Source organism: Megascapheus bottae, chromosome 10 (assembly GCF_031878675.1).
Source record: "Megascapheus bottae isolate mThoBot1 chromosome 10, mThoBot2.hap1, whole genome shotgun sequence".
In the NCBI taxonomy this organism is placed as follows: domain Eukaryota; kingdom Metazoa; phylum Chordata; class Mammalia; order Rodentia; family Geomyidae; genus Megascapheus; species Megascapheus bottae.
In genome coordinates this window covers 26,269,208-26,286,700 of record NC_143518.1, presented here as the reverse complement: position 1 = coordinate 26,286,700, position 17,493 = coordinate 26,269,208, and the positions used below count along the sequence as shown (strand labels likewise).

At 42.8% G+C, this 17,493-nt stretch overlaps 2 protein-coding genes across 4 annotated transcripts in view; one reads left to right on the top strand and one right to left on the bottom strand.

The window, feature by feature from the left end:
* The first annotated feature begins 2,692 nt into the window (after positions 1 to 2,692).
* Prdx6 (peroxiredoxin 6) lies at positions 2,693 to 13,456 on the top strand. The gene is made up of 5 exons (XM_090340422.1): positions 2,693 to 2,895; positions 6,901 to 7,057; positions 10,123 to 10,269; positions 10,933 to 11,079; positions 13,231 to 13,456. Exons 1-5 carry the CDS (start codon positions 2,801 to 2,803, stop codon positions 13,357 to 13,359), a joined length of 675 nt encoding a protein of 224 aa, XP_090196548.1. The 5' UTR covers positions 2,693 to 2,800; the 3' UTR covers positions 13,360 to 13,456.
* Positions 13,457 to 14,664: 1,208 nt separating this feature from the next.
* The window catches only part of Slc9c2 (solute carrier family 9 member C2 (putative)), a 66,957-nt gene continuing 64,128 nt past the window's right edge, over positions 14,665 to 17,493 (bottom strand). For all 3 annotated transcript variants that reach the window (XM_090340412.1, XM_090340414.1, XM_090340413.1), the window contains exons 28-29: positions 16,877 to 17,395; positions 14,665 to 15,282 (exon numbers count right to left, since the gene is read on the bottom strand). In XM_090340412.1, coding sequence (XP_090196538.1) covers positions 17,360 to 17,395 — 36 coding nt within the window. In that variant the 3' untranslated portion in view covers positions 14,665 to 15,282; positions 16,877 to 17,359. The remainder of the gene's footprint in view (positions 15,283 to 16,876; positions 17,396 to 17,493) is intronic.

Genomic DNA, 17,493 nt, shown 5'->3' with positions numbered 1-17,493 from the left:
TGATCCTCAGATCTCAGCCTCCTGTGTAGCTAGGATTGCAGGCGTGAGCCAGCTTGCCTGGCTTTATATTCTTATCTATATACAGATGGATTACAGATAGACAGACATAAAATAGATGTGTTAGTTATTTTTGTGTACTTGTGACCAAAATAACTAATATAAACAACTTGAAGGAGGAAGGATATATTTTGGCTCATGGTTCCAGAGGACTATCTGTGAATGCTTGACTCTGTGCAGTCAGGCAGAACATTGTGGCCTCTGGAGCAAATGGTGGAAGAGATTCTCATCTTCTGTCAGACAGGAAGCAGAGAATGAGGACCAGACCAAACCCAATGACCTACTTTCTCCAGTAAGGCCCTATTTCCTAAGGTTCCCAGCATGTCAGAAATGACACATGTGTCAAAATTGATGTACATGTCAAAAATGACACGCTGGTATATTGGTATGTATGTTTATTTGTGTATTTGAAAATGAGAAAGTAAGGGGAAAACAGGTGAGTGGTAGGGGGTGGGGGAGGGAAAGTGGGGGAAAAACTTGGGAAGGGGTAACCATGTTTAAGAAGTAATGTATCCACTACCTGATACGTGTAACTGTAACCTCTCTGTACATCACCCCAACAATAAAATAAAATTTAAAAAAATCAAAGCTAGAGTAAAATCAGAGGTTAAATTATATTAAATTTAAAGAGTTTCCTATAGCATCACTATTCACAATAATCTAATTATTTAATCATCAAATGATGATTAAATAAAGAAAATACAGTACAGGCACACAATGGAGTATTATTCACTCATAAAGACAAATGAAATCATGTTGTTTGCAGGTAAATAGGTAGAACTGAAGATCGTGTTATACAAAATGGCCAGGCTTAGGAAGACAAATATCACATGCTCTCTCTCAAATGCAGAATCTATACCATATATATATATATATATATATATATATATATTAGTAGGGGAGGGAGAGAAAAGGGGGAGGTAATGTGAGAATGAATATGATCAAAGTGCTTTCCAAGAACATCTGAATATAGGATAAAAATTGTTTAAAAATTGTTTAATAAAAAAACAGGTGCCACTGGCTCACATCTGTAGTGCTAATTACTTGGAAGGCTAGAATGGGTAGAATCGAGGCCAACCTAGGCCTACACCTGGAATCTCAATCAATTACTGAGTGCAGTGGCATACACCTGTTATCGTTAACTACGAAGGAGGTGGAAATTGAGAGGATTACAGTTCCAGGTCAGCCTGGGCTAAAGAGCCTCAAGATCCTATCTAAATAGCAACAACTGCGTGTAGTGGAATTTACCAATCCAAGTGTATGTTTTAGTCTTTTATCATCCAATGTGTTTACTTGTGGATTTATAGATACATTCTAGATACAACAAATGAGGGAAACTATGCAACCTATATTCAGCTACTTTGCTGAATATATTTTTTCCAAGTCTTTCCATTTCCTCACAAATGGTACATCCTTTCTGATGGAAGGGTATGTGTGTCTTGCGCGTGTGCGTGTGTGTGTATGTGTAAGAGAGAGAGAGAGAGAGAGAGAGAGAGAGAGAGAGAGAGAGAGAGAGAGAGAGAGAGAGAGAGAGAGAGAGAGAGAGAGAGGGCGAGAGAGAGAAACTGTCATGTTTTCTTGATCTATGCGTCCATGTTGGGGCTTCTGGTCTAACATATTCTTGTCTGATCGTACGCATATTGCCTGTCCCATTCCCCCTAGAATGAAAGAACTTGACAGAGCAGCCTTCCTGTCCTCCAAGCGCTTGGCACATAGGAAATACATGAATCTAAACTGATTTCACGTTCAGGTTAACGTGCATACACTGGATCACCAAAAAAAATCTTTTTTTTAATAATTCTATTTACTACATTTGAATTTCAAAGTAATTGTGCTGAATGTTTTATAGTTCATAAGGAACTCCGGGACAGGAGAGGCAAGGTAATAGCTTGAACCAGTATCGTACTGCCATTGGTACAGGGATTTTTGCTGCAACCAGAAAACCACTTCCTCTGACAGGCAGTTCCCCCGCTTCGCAGGGCCTGGGCACTTCCGATGGGCCTCAGCAAGGTGGGGGCGGCCGCGGGCCCCGGGGAGGAGGGATCACCGGACCGCGGGGAGAGGGGGGGCGGGCTGGGGAATCCGGGAGGGTCCACGCAAAGCCGCCGCGAGCGCCTGCTGTCACCCGCTGTGTCAGTCTTGGGGATCCCTCCCTCTCCCCCCTAAATCCCACAAACCCCTGTGGGGTCAAACCTTCAGCACCCCCAAGCCTTCAGCGGACATAACCGAGCCCTGAGCTACGCGTAGACAGACCGACCTCACAACCCAAGGACTCCAGACACCAGGGCCTAGTGTGGGCGGTCTCCCAGCCCTCGCCCCGCCCCTGGCCTCGGCCCCGCCTCACCCCTCAGCCTATCCCGCCCCTCCTCTCAGCTGGACACGCCCATTTCTCCCACGTGGCCCCTTGGGGGTCACGCCCCTTCCCTCGCCCCTGAGCTTCCCGCCACTCTCTGGCGGCCACTTCAGGGCTCCTCCCTCGTTCTGCCCCGCCCATCATTCCCGCAGCCCGCTCCTTCCCTCTCCTCCATCGCGCCCCGCCCCTCGATCCCGCCCCGCCACACCCCTCACTTCCGCCTTCCCCGTCGTGGCCACGCCCCCCGCCACGCCACGCCCCTCGCTCCGCTCGACTCCTTCAAGGCTGCGCTCCCGGTCCCGCCCATTCAGCAGCGCGGGTCTCGGAGCCAGCGTGCAGCTCGTCGCCGCGACTGCGCCCCCTCGTCCTCCCCGCGTCACCGCTGCCGCCATGCCCGGAGGACTCCTTCTCGGGGACGTAGCTCCCGACTTCGAGGCCAATACCACCATCGGCCCCATCCGTTTCCACGACTTTCTGGGAGACTCGTAAGTGACCGGCGGCGTGGCCGTGCCCCGGCCTCGGCCCCGGGTTGCGCGGGGACCCGGCGGTGCCGTCCCCGTTCCTCCTTCCTGCCCTCCGCACCCTCGGGCCCCGCCGCGCGCCGCCCGCCTCCGCCCCGCACCGGTTTCCCGCACGAGCCTCCCGCGGGGTGGCTCCGAGCTCCGGGCCCCGCGGCGGGGCTGACGTGGGGGAGCGGGGGGGACGCGGGCGGGCTGCCCCCAGACCTGCGGGAGGCGGCGCGGCTGAGTAAACGGCGGCCGGGACGGAGGGGCGGCGCGGCGCCGGCGGGCCCTCCCCTGGACTCGGGGCCCTCCACCCTCCCTCGAGGTTGTGGAATTTGCACCCTTTGCGGAAGGTGGATTTGCCAGAGGCCAAAGTCGGTGGCCGCCGCTGAGAGCCCCGCGTGCGTTACCCGAGAGCTCTGCTGGCTTCCGTGGTGTGTTCAGATGGGGGGTGATCTATAAATATACAAACCACCCGCTGCCCAGTCGGTGGCCGAAAGGTGTTGGCTTTTTGTCCAGTGACTAAGATACGATCGGCTGTAACCGGGTTGGTTTTTGGGGGGTTTTTTTGGAGGTCCCCAGGACACTTCTGTGTGTCGGTGTGCCGCCCTTCGTTCCAGAACTTGCAACACTTGCCACTAAGCCACATCCCCAGCCCCATGGCAGAACAGATTGTGCAGCTGCAGTGACCCTCCATGCACGAGGGCCACGTGAACTCCCTACTTGAACATTCTTTTGTTTCCCAGGATCCCCTCCCCCTTGGCCTTGCTGGGATTTAGCCCGCTGGCATACCACCACGACTAGGAGTTAAACTGCCCGGTTGTGTGGTGGCCCTCCCAGATCAGTGGTTTGGTTTAAATCAGAAGCATTCCAGCAATGCTTGGCTCGCTTATGGCTCTAGAATACCAGTGGCTACTACACAGGTGCTGCATTCAGGCTGGACAAGTCCTCCTGCCTTTGATCCTTAATCCAGTATCCAGGCCTATGTATTGAGAGACAGGGAAGTCTATGAAATTGAACGGTGATTGGGCAGAACCTCCAAGGTTCTCATACATCAGGCCTACTCAACTCCCTACATCCTCCTGTATTCATTCTCCAACTATTGATTACGGAAAAATTAAGCTTTCCCAGAGGAAGGACTAAGCTAGAAAGAAAGGGTGACAAATGGGACTTTCAGATCTTGAAGGCAGGAAAAGACTTCAGTAAATTGTGGCCAGTCTCTTGTTAGTATTTCCCTAAAACTCTATAGAATTTTCAGTGTGTTCTTTTCCATTCCTACCTACAGCCCCCACGAAACATGAAATCTTACCAGAGTTCTTTATTTGTATGGATTTGAGATAGATAGTAACATAAACCATACTTATTGTAGCAACAATTATAAACACTGTCACTATTTAAGCTAACCACTTTTTTTCTTTTGGGTCATCATGCTGTCCCTGAACTTTTTCACTCAAGACTAGTGTTCTACCATGTCTGGTTTTCTGGTGGTTAATGGATTCTCATGGCCTTTCCTGCCCAGGCTGGCTTCAAACCTGATCCTCAGATCTCAGCTAGGATTACAGATGTGAGACACCAGTTCCTAACCGTGCTTTTGTTGTGTGTTTGTGAATAGTTTCCTGGCTGTTGATTTTATCAAATCTTGGAACCAACAGTAGGAAGATGAGAAAAGTAGATGCATCTGTATAAACCATCATAGAAGTCTGTGAAGGGTCAAACATAGTATTTCCTGCCCTGTCTGGAAACCAAGTTTCCACATGATATTTCCTTATAATATGTCAATTTTCCCAAAGTCCTTCCTGCATGTGACCATAATTAAGGTTGATCCAGATATCTTTGGAAAGAAAAATTAACTTCAAACATTACAGGTGTCTACACTATGAAAGGTTGGGGTGCTGCAGAATTAGATTGTTTCTGTATGTAGCAGGTGTAGCAGAGACAACTTTTTTCTTTTTTTTTTTTTTTTTGCCTATCCTAGGGCTTGAACTCTGGCTCTGGGCACTGTTATTGAGCTTTTTTGCTCAAGGCTAGCACTCTACTTTCCTGCCTGAGCTGGCTTTGAACCTCAATCCTCAGACCCCAGGCCCCAAGTTAACTAAGATTTACAGGCACCTGGCAAGTTCTTTGTAGTTCATCTTCAAACAAAAGTTCTTAACCAGGGACTTTTGGGAACTTGGTAAGTAAAAACCATTCTCTTGAAAAGAGGAAACACTTTACCTTGAAAATGAAGAAGGAAATGGGATATGTAAGAACAGTAGTAGGAAATTAAGCTAAGGTAACACCTTCATGGAATAACCTGTGCTAGGCCAGATTTTGGTTTCCTAGGGAGGGGCTGTGAATTGACCGAAAACCGGTTTCCCAATGTGATTCAGCAAAGCAGACTTGACTCACAGTGGAAGGACTTTCCTAATCTATCAGCCCTTGGACAATACAAGAAAAAAAATACCATTTTCCCTCAACTTCTAGAGATTCACTGTATGTGTGAGAGAGAGACTGGAGTTTGAACCCAGAGCTTAAATCACGCTAGACAAGTGCATTACCTACCACATGTACACTCTTATCAGAGCAACATCCCTAGATATCCTCTTATTGTTTTGGTTTTGTATTTGTATTTTGTTTTAAAGAGTATAGCTAACTTTGCTGGGATTGACCTCTAACTTGGTGTCTCCCTGCCTCAGTCTCTTGAGTAGGATTTCTTACAGGTATGGGTCACCACAGATGACTCTGAAGACCTTAAGGCTCATCCACCCCTTTAATAAGTGCTTTTCCATAGAATCTACTCTCAATTAGATTACTGATTTCAAAAACCTGTGTGTCCTTATTGCCCTCTATTAGAAAAAAAGCATACCTCACTCCTCCACCGCTGTCAAAAGTATTATCTGTGTCTTCTCCTTTTTAGTCAGAAGTTTTTGCTTGTGAGTTGAGTGGCAGATGGAGGTGAGTAGGAGGTGTCCTGTCTATTTTGTTCTTTGTGCTCAGGGAAAGATTAAACTTTTGACAGATTGGCTTAGCATCTGGAATAGATTGAGAAATCTACTGGCACAAGATCCTTCCCATTGACTGCTTAAGTAGTCCATAGAAGTGTAGAAGAGTAGCCAGGGTTTGTTGTTGTTGTTGTTGTTGCTACTGTTGTTTTCTTTCCTATTTCTTTTTCCTTTTTCTTTATTGAGATGAGAAGAGTGGCTTCTCTTGACCAGGAGAAGGATATGGTACACTAAACTTTCTTGGTACCTTAATTAGCTTGAACTGTGTTCAAAACCCACGTGACGTTTAACCTTGGATAGTGATGATGTAGATATTAGTATTTGCCAAAGAATTGTAGTTACAGAATCTGCATTGTGGGCTGTTTTCTCCCACCTTAGTCTGAAACAAGAAAGAGAGACTGCACATAAAGAAGACCAGTGAAAAGTGTTATACTGCTATTATTTTATGAGGGTAGGCGTATCCTGTTTAGCAGGTATTTAGATGAGTAAAGTAGCTTTATAAAAAATTTTATATCCACCCCTTTTCAGTCTTAATGTCAGTCTTAATTCCACTTGTAAATAGAGGACAGAAACTGATTTGTTTCAGGTTATATAACCTGTTTATTATTGCAGGCAGGCACTGCTTAGATTCAGGACCTATGAGAACTGAGTGTGAGTGTCTGTGCTAGGGAAAAAGAAAACAATTGGATCAGAAATGACAAGTTATTTCTTACTACTTATGTAGCACAGATTTTAATAGCTGACAAGGAATCCAGCTGGCAGCACCCTAAAATTGGCCTTTTTAAAACGTTTATTATCTTGAGGTGGTATCTTTATTTGAAGAGCTGTCAAAGTTAGAATCTTCTGCAGGTAAGAATGAAAAGCATTTCTCAACTGAAAAGTTTAAAAATAAATGTCTTCATAAGCATTTTTAAAAGCCTATTTTAAATCCAGATATGATGACTTTTCATTCTGCATGATGTTGGTGACTGTTGGTTTCATTGTGACCTTCTTTTCCTTCTTCCAGATGGGGCATTCTGTTCTCTCATCCACGGGACTTCACCCCGGTGTGCACCACAGAGCTTGGCAGGGCTGCAAAGCTGGCACCAGAATTTGCCAAGAGGAATGTTAAATTAATCGCGCTTTCTATAGATAGTGTGGAAGACCATCTTGCCTGGAGCAAGGTATAGTTTGTTGTGATGAGAGATTCAGAATCTCTCTTCCCCCACCCCCTCAGAAATGGAATGAGATCTAAATGCTGTCTCAAGTTCATATAGTATCACGATTGAGTTGAACCTAATGATGTTCAGCTGGTATATGATGTATAATTGTTTGGGGATGGGAGGAAGGGAACCCTACTTGTTGGTGAGAAGAGGTTTACAGAGGTCTTCTGTGTTGATCAGTGAAATACTAGAAAAGAATGAATTTTTTTCCATCTTATCAACAGAAATACCAATTTGCAACTACTTTAAGCCTAAGATTATATGATAAGTAAGATATACAGAGTAGTTTTCATTTTGAGATAAAGGTATAAGCACCCCTCACATTTGAAGTTCACTAGTTCACAGGAAATCTTTGGACTTCATAATAAACCCGCCATGTTAACTTCAATGGCCAGGTCTCAGTCTGTCTCTCTTGAATAGCTGATTGCTCTCTATCTTCACTTATGTTCCTCTCCTTGCTCTAAGTATGCCACAGCCCTGCTGTTACTGCTCAGGTTCACACTCGTTTGGCTGAAGTTATCTAGAGCTTATTTCTTACCATGTCTCTTTTCCATCTACACTCTAATATTGAGCTCCTCCACTCCCACCATAGTTAACATCCATATTGTGATTCTTGGATTTCCATTCCTAGGCCACACTCTCCTGTCCTCCAAGTTGGTAAAACAATGGCTTATCAACCTCTCCCCTGAGAGACCTAGCATGTCATCCCAAGGTCTTAGCTCAGCTAGTGATAGCCACACCTTTGTAGTTACGCAGGCCTCCAATCCAGAACCATCCTTAGTTTTATATCACATGTCCATTTTATCCACAGACTTACAGCTCTTCCTGTAAAGTATGTCCAGATCCAGAGCTGGAAAACTCACTATGCTGGTGTATCTGTGTGGGTTGACTGTAGCTCTGTCAGGTCTCAACTTTTTGACAACTTTTTTTTTTTCTTTTTTGGATTGCAAGGCTAAACCTATTTTATTATTTGACAACTTTAGATGAGAACAAAGACTTTACATAAAGTAATAACTCATTCACACTCCTCCTTTGCTTCTTCTTAGCACTGTCCCATCTAAATCTTTGTATGTTGCTTATTTAGTTGGTTTTTTCTCCCCACTGCAGCACAGACCTGGCAGGGGACAGCTCCTCTTTTATTTACTACTAGAACATTTCATTAGGTGCTCAGGCAGTACTGATCGAGGGAGTGAATTGTAGTGATTATCTGGTGTCTGCAAAACAATTTACTTAGTCAGCAATTTACTTGGCAATCTGAATTCGCTCCAGTACTAATAATGGTCATCACCTTTTGCACCAATACTGGGCATCGTCCAGTATGTGCAGCTAAATAAACAATAATGTCAGCTCTCACATGGGGACCAGGCTGGGTGTTTCATACCAGTTCATCCTGTCAGAAGAATCGTGTGTAGCAGCATGGGAGGGCACTTGTCTTTCTTCCAATAGAGTTTTGTTATTCTTACATGTGGAAGGAAATGGTAACCGCTGCATATACAATATTCTCACATGCAGTTTCTTATTAGATCCTAGCAAGGCCCTTTTAAAGTAGATTTATGTGTCCTGCTCTCATTTTTGTAAATGAGAATAGTAGAGTGACTTGCTTGTTTCATTGTTCTTTTGGTACTAGATGGTGAAAAGTAGAATTAGCCTAGTTTGTAGTGGAAGTATTGCCTCTTAATGCAAGTGATAGGGTAGAGAATTTATGCATAGCAATAATTAAAGCTAGAGCTTTTTGAAGTAAAAGAGCACACCCATATTAATTTTTTTTCACCCATATTAATTTTATGTGGTGATCTTCTGCCTTTGAAGTTTTCAAAGTACCCAAACTTTTACATGTACCTTGTTATAGAAACCCCAAGGTAGGTTGGTAGACAGCCAGTGACAACAGAAGGAGAGTTGAGACAGTAACACTGACATGTTAATATCCATTATTACCCGTTTCTCAGTTCATTAATGCCATTTTTATGTCTATTGAGACATGCAGAAATTTCCAATTTGCTGTGCCATCACCCTCCATTTTACTTTCAAGAGGCTGCATGAATAAAGAGGTCTTTTTTCCATGCTTAAGTCTGTTTTTCCATCGCTCCATCAAACTGTCTGGCAGAATTCCTCACTGCTGTGGACTTGCCTGCATGTTTTATTGGTATTGTTACTCCTGCCTAGCATGCAGGCCTCCTTTTCCCAGTGAAAAACCTTGCCCCTCTTCAAGGACCTATGTAGAAGTGTTAGCTTTCCTCCATGCTTTCCCTAACTTGGCAGTGCTATCAATTAGGACGACAGCGTTTATTCCATCTTATATTTGTTGCTACTTCATATAGGAACCACCAGTGAAGTTCCTTTAAAGACCAAGGGGTGTATGTGTGTATCTCCTGTAATATCTCATTTACTGAAGTGTTCTTACCAGTGCTTAACCAGAAAATGAAACCAGACTTTTCCCCCAAAGGCTTCTAGTAAAGGAAAACTAGAAATGAATGATTTAGGGGAGAAATACAGCATTTTCCTTTCATTCAGACTCGAAATGCTTTTTGTCCATTTACTCTTCATTTGTCCTTCAGTGGACATTCAACCCTCCATTCTTGTGTTTGCAGTTTTGTGGCTAACCACCCCTCTCTTCAGTCCCCTATTTCCCTGCCTTGTAACCTCATGTATGAGTCACAGTATTTTTGAGACAGAGACTTCATCTATAGAATTTTCTTTGTAAGTGGCATTATTTTGTAGTATATAGAGCTAATTCATTTCTGATTTTTTTTTTATAATCACATAGGCAGTTACTTCACATGGTTATAATACAGAACTCATTCTGAATTAGTCAGTTTCTATCAGGCAGACTGTTTTCTCAAAGCAATAAAAGCATGCTGAATTAGACATGAAAAGTTCTTTGATCTGTAAGTGCTATACTTTGTTGTTAATAGCTCTTCAACAAATAATTTATTACAATTTCTCAGAAAATGATTGTGACTACCGCAGTCTTTCCCCTCTTGTAAGGTGATGACTATAATTCAATTCCCCTTTCTCCTGCATTGTAGGATATCAATGCTTACAATGGTGATGAGCCCACAGAAAAGTTACCCTTTCCCATCATTGATGACAAGAACCGGGATCTTGCTATCCTCCTGGGCATGCTGGACCCTGCAGAGAAGGATGAAAAGGGCATGCCTGTGACTGCGCGAGTGGTGAGTGCTAGCCATCCACTCATCAGCAGGACCCACCAGTTTGTGTCCATGTAAATGCTTGGGCCAACGAGAGGATATGGAGGACGTGGCTGTGGACCAGTGACAATATCAGATCTATAATGCTCATGGCAGAGTGGCTAAAACAGTCAGCTAAATTTTTAAACTGCTGAATTCACTGACAGCTTTTACCCTAAAAATGTCATCCAGAACTAAGAAAGCGTTTGTGCAGCTTTTCTGACAGCTCTGCCGTTTGAAGAGTGGTCCTCCTCCATAGGACAGCACGTTTTTAAAATTCTTTTTCTGTCCCTCACTTACTGGAAGGCAAAGCTAGTGTATCTCTCATGTGCAGGACAAGCCTGAAGAACCTCCTGTAGTGTCGTTCATGTCATAACCACCACCCTAGTCACCGTAGTCCCTTCCTGGGGCCTCCCTGGTTTAAATTTCCATTGTCGGCTTTTCTTTCTGAAGCAGCAGAACCATATATATTTCCTTTTTAAAGTCTAGAAGGTTGACATAAGGAAGAAAATGACCAGTATACCATCTACCCAGATAAGCAGTTCGGCATATCCTTTCAGTTGCAGTGTTGATGACGGTAGAGCTTTATTTGCTGTCGTCAACACTGAGATGGCTCTTTCTATTTTATGACTTCGGTGTGTTTCGTAGGTGTTCATTTTTGGCCCTGATAAGAAACTGAAGCTATCTATCCTGTATCCCGCTACCACTGGCAGAAACTTCGATGAGATCCTCAGAGTAGTTACCTCTCTCCAGCTGACAGCAGAGAAAAGGGTTGCTACCCCTGTTGATTGGAAGGTAAAGATGCAAGACCCGAAGGAGGACCAGTGTCTCAGTGGCGGCCTTCACAATCTGTCCCCCAGGGTACCCAAAGACACTGGGGAGGGCTGTTTCTTATGACAAGCCAAGGTTTCTACACCTGTATGGAAAACACAAACTGCATTATTTTGTGGCAAATTTATTCCTTTATGTGTAAGTTGAGTATGCCTAATCAAAAATCCAAAATTCATAATGTTCCAAAACTTGAGGGCAAGATTCATATATGTGTGTGTGTGTGTGTGTGTGGTGTGTGTGTGTGTGTGTGTGTATATATATAAATAATTTTTTTTTTTTTTTGCCAGTCCTGGGCTTGAGCTCAGGGCCCGAGCCCTGTCCTTGGGTTTTCTCAAGGCTAGAGCTCTACCACATGAGCCACAGCACCACTTCCGGCTTTTTTCTTTGTATGTGATACCGAGAAATAGAACCCGGGTCTTCGTGCATGCTAGCCAAGCACTAGACCACTAGGCCAAACTCCCGGCCTGCAAGATTCGTTTTAGATTTCAGATTTTCACACGCGGGATACTCAGCTAGTAAAGTATATGTGTGAATGTCCTCCTCTCCTCAGCAAAATCTTGACTGGATGTTTTTTCAAATGATGGCTCAAAAACTGTTGATATATTTATAATAGGAAAACATTTCCTTTTTCTTGTTTCAGCATTTTAAACTTGTGTCAAAGTCTGTCATTTGTTCATAAATTTTTGATCTTTAAGATCACTGCAAATCTAGGACAGATATCCTGAGAATCTGTCTTCGTCTTATGATGTTTAAAATATTCTAACCTGAATACCAGATTTTTTGATATTTGTTCCCTGCTAGAAAAACTGTTGACATACTGTATCTATTCATGGGACCATATTTACTCAGCCCAGGCAGTGAGCCCTGGAAAGCTAGCAGTCTGTGTAAAGTCCCTGTCTTGTTGTCTACTGAGCAGTGATGACAGGTGCTACAGAAGGGGATCAGGCACAACGGAGTGAAGAGGAGTGTGGGGTGAGGATCTGGTTTTTTTTTTTTTTTAATTTTTTTTCTTGTAATTAACAGAAGGGTTACATTATATTCACCAGATAGGAGGTGCATTGGCTGCACAAACATTGATACCACTTCGGGGTTCTGGTTTTATATTTGGCGCCTAGGACTACCTTGCTAAGAGAGGACCTTTGTGGGGACATAAGTACACACCAGGACAACCTGTGCATGTCTATAAGGGAAGAGTGTTGGCAGAAGAGGGGTTTTAGTGATCAGGATCCACCTTCAAGTGCCTTCCGCATGTAGGAGGAGTGAGGGGAAGCTGATGGGACCACAGGAGGAGAGGTAGGAGGTAGACTGAGGAGGTAGAGGTGAGAGGAGCCAGACCCAAGCCCATGGAGCCTAGAAGGCGTAGGCATTAAATTTTAATCCAATATTGTTTCATACTGAGGTAAGAAAATACTTTGCTCACATAAATGTCAAAGATAGTGTTTGACTCTATCACTTAAGCCACATTGCTACTTCCACCTTTTTCTGTGATTAATTGTAGATAAGAGTCTCACAGGCCCAGAGTTTGGCCTAGTGGTAGAGTGTTTGCCTAGCATGTACAAAGACCCGGGTTCAATTCCTTGGTACCACATACATAGAAAAAAGCCGGAAGTGGTGCTGAGGCTCAAGTGGTGTAGAGCTCTAGCCTTGAGAAAGTCCAAGGACAGTGCTCAGGCCCTGAGCTCAAGCCCAGGACTGGCAAAAAAAAAAAAAGAAACGTTAAAAAAAAAAAAAAAAGAGTCTCACAGACTTTTCTACCTAGACTGGTTTCAAACCAGGATGATCTTCAACTCTCAGCCACCTGATTATCTGGAACTACAATTGTGAGCCACCAGCACCCAGCTGGATGTATAAATTGAAAACCACCTTTACAATCATTTCAAGTTTGGTAAACAAATACAAATTTTCTTTAAGACAACTGTTTCTGATCAGTTTTCTTTTTTCTGTAAATAAAATTTCATTGGGATTGAAAAAAAGTGTGTGAAAGCAATTTCTCAGAGGAGAGAGCATAAAAACTATTTTGGTCCTCATTAGCATTCTCCTACTTTTCTGAAGTCAATTTTTATAGCCTTGTAATGCTCCTATAAGACTGAAGCCATTCTCTGTATCTTCCCACAGGATGGGGATAGTGTGATGGTCCTTCCAACCATCCCCGAAGAAGAAGCCAAGACGCTGTTCCCTAAAGGTGTCTTCACCAAAGAGCTCCCATCTGGCAAGAAATACCTCCGCTATACTCCCCAGCCCTAAGTCTGCCCTGCAGTTGCACAGAAACATCTGGGTGCCATCGCAGCCCAGGCCGCCACGCTGCTGTACTATCAGCTTATTAAATGGAAGTGGCCCTAAACCTTTCTTGGGATTCTTTACTCTGTGCCTTCACCAGCATTTTGTTTGTTCCTCCATCTCAGCACCGCTGGCTGGCTCTCTGAACTATATTGTGCATTCGAGACTCAAGTCTTGTATCTGCAGGGTTTGTAATCAGCAAAGTTGTGTATAGTAATGGGTGAGGAAGCTTGCTTCACTCAGTCATGGAGTGATTCTCAGTTTTTATAGTGGTACTGATCAAATGACTCTCTCTTCTGTTGCCCATTTTGGAGAACAGTAGAGTTTGAGGTTCTACTTCCTCTGTAAGTCTAGGTAAATGACCTAGGAACTTAACTCGTATTCTTTAATCCTCAGTATTTTTCTAATCATGATTGGGGGAAACTTTAATTCTGTACTTTTCTAGTAGATAACTGGAACTAGGAGAGCAGGGAGGAATCTTTAAATAATGTGCTATTTTAAAAATTGCCATAAATTTCTCAACGGAGAGACTGCAGAAAAGCCTTTCCGGCAGGAAAGGGATGCCTGAAGATGTAAGCAGGAAAAGTGCAATGTTCTCCATCGAGAAGTCCCTCATTACCTCTCTCTCTCCAATGACAGATGCGACTGGCACACCTTATTAAGAGAGGAGAGGTGGCCGTGAATGTTTGTTACAGGACTGTTCTCCCAGGGGGCTTTCTGAATTCTGCTCTTGGGGAATCAGCAAATAAAATCCTTTGTTGAAACTGGATTAGAGAATTGTGTTGTCACACTTTGAAGTACTAGTGTAGACTCAGGCCCTAAAGGGAAGAGGCCTCCTTCTTGTTAGGATTGGAATGAGTATTTTCCCCCAAAGACAAATGCATGGGATTTCCTGTTATGATACAAGGAGCAGCAGATCTCCACACGCACCTTGGCCTGTTTCACATTATTTGCTTGGCTCTACAGTCCCACAACTGTAGTCCCCTACTATAATATAATAACCACCTAAGCCAATGCCTTGGTGGGATAGTTTGGCTTAAAAATAAGAACTTTCTGGATACTGGGTACATCAGTGCTTTTTGTTATTCTGAACACAACTGTATCTCATACTTACACTTTGCTGAGTCTTAATTTTAAACAGAAGTATCCTATTGATGTGTCTTCATGTGCTTAGAATGTTATAACAAAGATATAATAGACTAGGTGGCTAGTCTATATCACAGTTCTGTAGGCTGGATCTAGATAATGGTAGATCCCTTGTCTTCCTGACTTATAGATGGCTGTTTTATAGTCTTACGTGACTGAAAGAGAGGTCATCTATCTTAAAAGGACATTAATCCCATTCATGAAAGCTCAACCCTTAGGACCTAATTTCCTCATAAAGCCCCAGATCCACACAGCATCATATTGAGGTCTAGTCTGCAACATATCAATTTTAAGGAGACACACTCCATATCACCAGGCTCATTCCTTTGCACAAAGCCCTCCATATTTTTATCAAATAATTCTATATTGGTTCACCATGAACAAATCAAGCCTTTAGCTTTCATTGATTTCTCTGTCTATAATTGGGTAACACTCTTAGGTTGAAAATGGAGACAAAAATCTCAGGTCAGCAGGGCAGTCCCAGAAGTGGGACTTCACTCAAGGGTAGGGCATAGCTTTGAGCTGTAGAGCTCAGGGACAGCACTTCATGTCACAAAGCACTCTGGGTAGTGATGTTCTTAGTCTCCTACTCTGTCTTTCCCAGCTCAATATAATTTGTTCTTAAGGAACCAATCATAGTATGCCCAAGGTGCTGGCACAAACCTGTGGTCCCTGCACTGAGAAGGTAGAGGTAGAGGCAGGACAGTCATGATTTTGAAGCCAGCCTAGAGACCCTGTTGCCAACTGGAACAAAAAAGGATTTATTATTTGTCTTAATATTTTCAGTTCATTCCCAGATCTTCTGACATTTGATTTCTTTAAATCCTGACCTCTTGTAGAGAGTCTTGCCTTTAACTATCTTTCCCTGTGACAGCTCAAAATCTAACATACTCCATAATACTCGAGTCTTGTGTTTATTGACCAATGAAACATTTGTCATTGAATTGACAAATCATCTTTTCTCCCACCTCAATAAATCTCTGGTCCCTTATCACTCACTCAAGCACCCAAACCTTGGTGCTCTGACTGTATGTTTTACATATCCCACCAAAGGTGGGAAAAATGCTGAAAGGTCAAGAAAAAAGGGTGATAACTCACAAAATCTGATTTTACTAAATAGTTTTGAAACCATAAAGCAGTACAATTTTCCTTTCCAAATATAAATACTCCTTGATGACATGTAGAAGTTATCCGAGTACATTTGTAAATACACTGGGCCAGTTCCATTACTGATAGTTGTTGCCCTGTTTTCATGTAATGACTTACTTTATGCACCCAAAGAAAATGATTAATACATGACCATCATGGCTGTGGTAGATGGTAGTTTGAATAACATACTAATTGCTAAAAATGGCATTGCCACCCTCATCACTTATTGGTTCAGAAATTGACATAGGATTCACATTTTTCCCAAATAGAAGATTGGTGGAGAATGGTGGAAGAATTCTTGAAGTAGAGTGGAAGCTTTTTTCTTTTAGTTTCCCTCTAAAGAGGAACAAGAAAACATGAAGTGCTAATCGCTACTGGCAGTCACTAACATCTGAGGAGTGGTGGCAGAATGAGGCTCTGATTTGTTTCAATTATTTATCACAGCAACAAAAGGCATAAAGAAAAGTCTTTTTGTCCTATTCCTCAAAAGCCTGGTGATACTATTTTGTCACAGGATGACAAAAAGCCAAGGGTAAAGGAGGAGGAGGTCACAAGCAGCTACATTGGTTCTGTCTGCCTATTCCCAGTTATCTTCCCACATCAGAAAAAAAAGCCTTCCCGGGCACTGGTGCTCACACTTATAATCCTACTTACTCCTGAGGCTGAGGTCTGACGATCAAGATTTGATGCCAGCTGGGGCAAGGAAGTTCATGAGACTCTTACCTCTAACTAACCAGAAAAACATCAGAAGTGCAGCTGTGGTTCAAGTAATAGAGTGTTATCCTGTCATGACAAATCTAAGCAAGAGCACAGATCCTAAATTCAAGCCCTAATACCAACACACACACACACACACACACACACACACACACACACACACACACGCAGAGGTCTATGTGGTTATTACAGGTTTCTGTAATAAATACCACACCTGGTATTTACTGACAAGTACTCTGAAGACAATTCAAATTCTACACCGAGAAGATCCCGAAAAATTGGGCAAACTTGACGGCTTCCCTTGCATTTCCTTCTTTTCTTACCTTTAATATAGTTTTCCCCTAAAATATCATGTATTCTTTCAAAGTCTTGTGGTGATAAAGAATAATGGGTTGTAAAATGAACAGTTGATCATAACATTCAGCTTTATTTGACTTTTAAAAATAAAATGAAAAAAGATATCAACCAGTACCTTGTAATGTTAAAGATGTTACCCAGGGTGGTTGAACATAGTTCTGCTTTTCAATATTTAGCAAATTGAGCAGAGGAGAATACCTGTACTCTGGAAAATACCAAGAGAGGCATTCATGCATCCATAGCAATGTCACAAATAAAAATTAGGTCATATGCTTTTGGCAGATCAATGTATTAACTGTGCCATACATTCGGTGACTTACTGAAAGCAAATATACTATGATTTGCTCTCAGCTACAAGCAGGATTTCGCTTGGCACATCATATGTTTTACAGTATCATATTATCTTGGTGACTGAATATCTTAGGATAGTGCAGCAATTTAAAATCAGAGTTTTACAGCAGTCTTATCAGTTGTGATTAAAATAAATGTAGCAGTGAACTGTTTCAAGTAGTTTCCATGGAAGCTCCCTGTGAGGTCTTTCAGCATTGGAGGATGTTAGTTCACTTTTTAAGTGACTCCACACGTCATACTTGCATCATTAGTTTGTTTTTCTAAAATGGTGCCCAGCTTCCAACTATAAAAGAAAGTTAAAAGTAAAAATTTAATTATGGATACTTAAGAATAACACCTTAGCTGTTAAATGGGACCACAAAATATATTGAACAGTTCTCA

What these genes read in the sequence shown, in the direction of transcription:
- Prdx6 (XM_090340422.1), top strand. Translation starts at nt 2,801, where the DNA reads ATGCCCGGAGGACTCCTTCTCGGGGACGTAGCTCCCGACTTCGAGGCC. An exon ending in CACGACTTTCTGGGAGACTC is followed by an intron (nt 2,896 to 6,900) that starts GTAAGTGACCGG and finishes TCCTTCTTCCAG; the next exon opens with ATGGGGCATTCTGTTCTCTC. An exon ending in CTACCCCTGTTGATTGGAAG is followed by an intron (nt 11,080 to 13,230) that starts GTAAAGATGCAA and finishes ATCTTCCCACAG; the next exon opens with GATGGGGATAGTGTGATGGT.